The following is a 6,225-nucleotide window of genomic DNA, read 5'->3' as shown; positions in this document are numbered from 1 at the left end:
GAACCTCCACCTTCAGGTGCATTTTCTGATCTATCCCCATCTCCAGTCCAGGTCTCTCTGTCCTGCTGGAACATTTCTTCTCCCTCAGCCCCGTGGATCCACCCAYGATCCCATTCCCAGCCCCATCCACCCCAAGCACCCTGGAAAATTTATTTCACCCTTTCTTCAGCATTCAGCACTCTCAGGGTTTGGCTCATTTGGGTCAAAATTCATTCCCTGTGAACCCAGAGCCCGGCAAGACTTACAAAGAGACCTGAGTTTCATCTGCCTCCATTTCGTCCAGGATTGCTCAGTAACAAAGGAGAAACCCCAAGGTCATTTTGAAGTTGGGTTTTTTATTTATTACACATTTATCTCAATGAGATAACAAATCACATGTTGTTTCTCAAGACACATTTTACTAAGGTATTTAATTAATTATTAATTCAATTAATTATTTAATTAAGGAATGATCAGCTCTTGGGCTTTGTTCTCCCATAGGGCTTCCTGCATCATCTCAAACCTTTCCCCAGCTCCAGGAATTTCTCCATCCCTGACCCTGGCACGGAGCCCCTCTCTGGGTTCCCAGGGCAGGAATGGCTCCAGTACCTCCCTCCTGATACCCCTCAAGCTCCCACTGATGCCTTGTTCACCCCCCAGCACCCACAAATCCGGTCAAATCCTGAATCCTGTATTTGGGAAATGCTCCAGAGCTGTCCCACCTCCTGCCCAAGGGTGACACCAGCAGCTCCTGCTCCMAGAAACATTTGTTAACCAATTAATAAAATAACTTCTTGCTTTTCAGTGAGGTTTGGGTGCTGCTGGGGGAGTTTGGGAAGGGAAATAAAGGGAAACACTGACCAGTGACCTCTCTGGGCTCTGTGTCTCTGCAGCCACGCGAGAATCCGCCTTTGTCCACGCCATCGCCTCGGCCGGGGTGGCCTTTGCTGTCACCCGCTCCTGCGCCGAGGGCACCTCCACCATCTGTGGCTGCGACTCCCACCACAAGGGACCCCCGGGGGACGGCTGGAAATGGGGAGGGTGCAGCGAGGACGCCGACTTTGGCGTGCTGGTGTCGCGGGAGTTCGCGGACGCGCGGGAGAACCGGCCGGACGCGCGCTCGGCCATGAACAGGCACAACAACGAGGCCGGCCGGACGGTGAGTGACCCATGGGGACAGGCTGGGGTCCAGTCCTGCAGGGATGGCCCAGTGAGGCTCCCCCTGATGGAGCAGGAYGCAGGAATTCCCAGGGCTGCTTTCTGGGATTATTTCCCAGGGCACGGCATTTCTTCTCCCTCCAAACAGACAGGTGGGGTTAAGAAGAGCTAAAACGTGTCCTGATTCCAGGGCAAACAGAATCCCAGAACGGTTTGGGTTGGGAGGGACCTTAAAGACYATCCCTGCCATGGGCAGGATATTTCCCACTGTCCCAGGGTGCTCCAAGCCTGGCTTTGGACACTTCCAKGGATCCAGGGACAGCCACAGCTGCTCTGGGCTTTTCCAAGACCAGGAAGCCTTAAAGCTTTTTTTATACTGTGGTGCCCAAACTGCCCCCAGAACTGGAGGTGAGGATGTCCAGCCCGAGCTCAGATCAGCCATTTACCCCCGGGGAGGTGACAGGAAGCCAACCCCGGGCTCCCCCACTGCCCTGACCCCACTTTCCCCCTGCCAGACCATCCTGGACCACATGCACCTCAAGTGCAAGTGCCACGGGCTCTCGGGGAGCTGCGAGGTCAAGACGTGCTGGTGGGCCCAGCCCGATTTCCGRGCCATCGGGGACTACCTGAAGGACAAATACGACAGCGCCTCGGAGATGGTGGTGGAGAAGCACCGCGAGTCCCGCGGCTGGGTGGAAACCCTCAGGGCCAAGTACGCGCTCTTCAAGCCGCCCACGGAGCGGGACCTGGTGTACTACGAGAACTCGCCCAATTTCTGCGAGCCCAACCCGGAGACGGGCTCCTTCGGGACCAGGGACAGGACGTGCAATGTCACCTCGCACGGCATCGACGGCTGTGACCTGCTGTGCTGCGGGCGCGGCCACAACACGCGGACTGAGAGGCGCAAGGAGAAGTGTCACTGCATCTTCCACTGGTGCTGCTACGTCAGCTGCCAGGAGTGCACGCGGGTCTACGATGTCCACACCTGCAAGTGAGGGACAGTTGGGTCCCCGCCAGCCCAGGGGGTCTGGGACAGGGCCCGGGGTGGGTCCAGCCCCGCAGGTGGGCTCGCCCCGCAGAGGATGGCACCGGGCTCTGGATGGCCCTGGACAGGGCAGCCTCAGGCAGGGCTCACAGCGGGACAGATCTGGGTGCCTGACCCACGCCAGGTGTGACTGCTGGTCCCTTGGGCAGGGTGGGCTGGCTGGGGACAGCAGGGAGTGGACAGGGAGAGCAGGGACAGGACAGGGACACCGGGGACAGGACAGGGCAGGGTGGGGAGGGCAGGAACAGGACAGGACAGCAGGGACAGGACAGGACAGCAGGGACAGGACAGGACAGCAGGGACAGGACAGGACAGCAGGGACAGAACAGGAACAGCAGGGACAGGACAGGAATAGCAGGGACAGGACAGGACAGCAGGGACAGGACAAGACAGCAGGGATAGGACAGGACAGCAGGGCCAGGACAGGAACAGCAGGGACAGGACAAGACAGCAGGGACAGGACAGGCTCTCCAGGGAGGACAGCAACAGGACACTGCCCATAGAGAGCAGGGACAGGAGAGGTGAGGCAGCCCAGGACAGCAGGGACAGGACACAGCCCAGCACAGCAGGGACAGGACACTGCCCAGGACAACAGGGACAGGACACAGCCCAGGACAGCATGGACAGGACACTGCCCATAGAGATCAGGAACAGGAGGGGAGAGGCAGCCCAGAACAGCAGGGACAGGAAAGGGATGCCCATGGAGCTCAAGGGACAGGACACTGCCCAGCACAGCAGGGACAGGACACTGCCCAGTTCAGCAGGGACAGGACAGGGACAGCACAGACAGGACAGGGACAGCAAGGACAGCAGGGACAGGACAGGGATGCCCATGGAGGTCAAGGGACAGGACACAGCCCAGGACAGCACGGACAGGACACTGTCCAGGATAGCCGGGTCCCAGGCAGGCCCAGGCACTGATTTGGAGCTGCTGGCACAGCCCCCACCCAAAGCTGCCAGCCCTGCCCAGCCCCTGCAGACCCCGGCACGGGCAGGGGTCAGGTGGGAATGGATTTTCCCAGCAGAAGCACAGAAATCACGGGCTCCCCCAGCCCTGTCCAGCAGCTGTGGGGGGAGCAGGAGAGGAGCCCCAACACCAGCCCAGCTCCCTCCCTCCTGCTCCGAGGGGGTGCTGAGAGCCAAACCCGTCTGAGCCCTGAACAGACCCCATGAGCAGCCTCTCCTTCCCTCTGCTCTGCCTTCTCTGCTCCCCACAGCCCCACGTGTCCTGTGATGGCCCCRGGAGGGTGTCAGGAAGCCAGAGCCCAGAGCTGACCCTCTGCCACCTCACCAGGGCACAGGGCACTGCTGCCACCCCTTACAGGGCACRGGGCACRGCCCCAGCCACCCCAGTGTGCAGCTGCCAGGRGAGGATTTTACAGATGGGGCAGATCCACCCAATGCACCTATTGACACCAAGCATTCCCTAAGCATTCCCATCCCAGAGGGAGCTCAGGGATCTCTCTGGGGACAGCTGACCCTCCAGGTGAGCTGCTGCACCAGCTCTGAACATTCCAGGGAGAGAGGGAATCTCCGTCCCAGCCTCCTCATCAGCCTTTCCAGCAGACAAAATCCCACAGCACAATCCCGGGCAGAGCCTTCCCCTCCCGTGGGTTCACTGAGCTGTCAGCARTTGTCCAGGAACCCCCAGGCACGGAGGCTCTGAGCAGGGATTTGGCCCCCTAGTACAGCAGAAGCGGTGTTTGTCCCCCCCGGTCACCTCCCCCTCCCCGAGCACATCCCCTGTCCCTGGGGTTACCTTGTCCAGGGCTACTGACCCGTGAAATTCAAAAATAAACATTCCCCGTGTCCTGGTGGGCTGCAGGACCAACAGCCACGTTCAAACCCCAACTCCAGGCACTCGTGGCCGCTATCCCGTGGCTCCTGTGCCCCGGAGCTGCACAGAGCAATAACGGGGGACACCCTCGCACGGAGCTCGGGAGAGCAGAGCCCCTCCTGTGCACAGCATCAGGACGAGCCCCAGACCCTCCTTTGGAGGAGTTTCACTTCCCAAAATTAAAAATCCTCCCCCAGCCGCAGCCACACTGTTCCTCTGATATGCATCTATTTAAAATATATATTAAATTCCACTGGAAAGACTCCCAGTACCCGACTTTAAAACAAAATCCCTTCTTTGTTTGTTTGTGTTTTTTTAATCAAGAAAAGGTATTTAATATTAAATAGAACATTTATTGCCTTGTAATTATTTTACTGTAGCCAGGTATTCTAGCACTGAATGGAAGATCTTTTTTCCATCAATCTGCTGTATCCAAAGTTTTGTATAAAGTTGTAGAGGTCGATTTTTTTTTATTTTATATTCAGAAAATTTCTCTTTTTATAAGCATTATTTATTATACAATGTATATACTTGAGTTAACTAAGATTATATATTATATAAATATATATATTTGGAGAAAAATATATTTCAACTTCCATTTTTTTTTGTGGTACGTCATTAAAGAGAAGGTCAAAATGAACAAAATGMGCACTTGGCAAATTGTGTGGTTTGGCTCTGAGGGTCCTGCTGAGTGGTGGGTCATGATCCAGGGGTTTATGGGCAGATAATCATGGAATTATGGAATTTCAGAGTGGTTTGGGTTGGAAGRGACCTTAAAGGTCTCAGTTCCAACCCCCTGGCATGGGCAGGGGTAGCTGTGACAGGAATCGAGACAATGATAGCAAAAAGAGGAGATTTTACAGCTGAATGCTGAGATTTGGGAGTGCCAGGGCACTGAATGGAGATTCAGGATGGAATCGTGGAGCTTTTGGGGCTGGAGAAGCCCTTTAGGATCACTGAGTCCAACCATCCCCGCACTGCCAGGGCCACCACTGACCCCTGTCCCCAAGGCCACATCCCCAGGGCTTTAAATCCCTGCAGGGATGGCGACTCCAGCCCTGCCCTGGGCAGCTGKGCCAGGGCTGGACAACCCTTCCCATGAAGACATTTTCCCCAAAATCCAACCTAAAACTCCTCTGGCMCAGCYGGAGCCRTTCCCTCTCCTCCTGTCCCTGTTCCCTGGGGGCAGAACCCAACCCTCCCCTGGCTGCCCCCTCCTGTCCCAGAATTGTGGATTAAATTAATTACATTAATATTCATCAAAGCAGGTTTTGGACTTGGTGCCCTCCCCACCTGCACTCACACGCTCTCCCTGGCTTTGGACAGACCAAATTCCAAATTTCCTCCTGTAATAACGTCTCCTCCCATCCATGAATAATTCTGTCCATCTCATTTCTGCAGCATCAGCAGTGGTTTTAAGTGCACACGATTTTCCACTGCTCTGGCCTCAAATACTCCTGTCTGAAGGGAAGAAGGAAATATAAAACCACTCAGTATTCTTGTCCTGATGCCCAATTCACACACAAAGCCATCCACGGGCATGGACAGGGCATCTCTCCCACCATCACCAGGCACTGCAACCACTGGCACATCCCAGAAAAACAGAGAACCCCAATATYTGACCCGTGGAAGGTTCTGGGCTCCACAGCTCCATGGGTGAAGCTCTCTCTGCCCACCTGCCCCAAACCTTCCTCCACCCCACACTGTCCCCCCAAAACCCATCCCAGCACTTTCAAATCTGTCTCTGGTCARCAGCTCCAATTCAGACACATTTCTGAGAGGTTCAAGATGAAACGGGGTAAAGAAGGGCTGAAGAATGAATATTGTGATAAATAATATTTATATTTTATGTTTAAAGCCACTCTGCCTGGAGAACAGCCAGGTGTGGGAAGGTGCTGCCCTCCCCTTGTGCCASCTGCAGGAGCCCCCGAGGATGGAGATCTTGGAGCAGGCACTGCAGTGATTGGGATGTCCCAGCCAGGGTTTTCCAGCCCTCCCCAGGTGTGTGACACCCCCAGCTCACACTCACACAGGTGGGTGCACCCATGGGACCCCCTCAGCACTGCAGAGCTCCAGAACGGGCTGGACCAGAGCCCTCTCAGTGATTTCTTCAGGACTACAAGGGGCCAAACTCTCCAGGCTGGGGTAAATTCAATCCATCCACGCTCTGCTYCTCACACACACACACACACAGACAGCACCCAGC

At 55.8% G+C, this 6,225-nt stretch overlaps 1 protein-coding gene across 1 annotated transcript in view; it reads left to right on the top strand.

The window, feature by feature from the left end:
* The window catches only part of LOC130585667 (proto-oncogene Wnt-3), a 28,461-nt gene extending 26,329 nt beyond the window's left edge, over positions 1-2,132 (top strand). Inside the window, exons 3-4 of the mRNA XM_057386267.1 lie at positions 873-1,138; positions 1,653-2,132. Coding sequence (XP_057242250.1) covers positions 873-1,138; positions 1,653-2,132 — 746 coding nt within the window. The remainder of the gene's footprint in view (positions 1-872; positions 1,139-1,652) is intronic.
* Positions 2,133-6,225: the final 4,093 nt, after the last annotated feature.

This window comes from Malurus melanocephalus, unplaced genomic scaffold, assembly GCF_030028575.1.
Source record: "Malurus melanocephalus ecotype Western Australia unplaced genomic scaffold, MMel_1.1 scaffold_943, whole genome shotgun sequence".
NCBI classification, from domain to species: domain Eukaryota; kingdom Metazoa; phylum Chordata; class Aves; order Passeriformes; family Maluridae; genus Malurus; species Malurus melanocephalus.
Note: the sequence above shows the minus strand (reverse complement) of the source record. Positions and strands in the feature narration are given on the sequence as shown.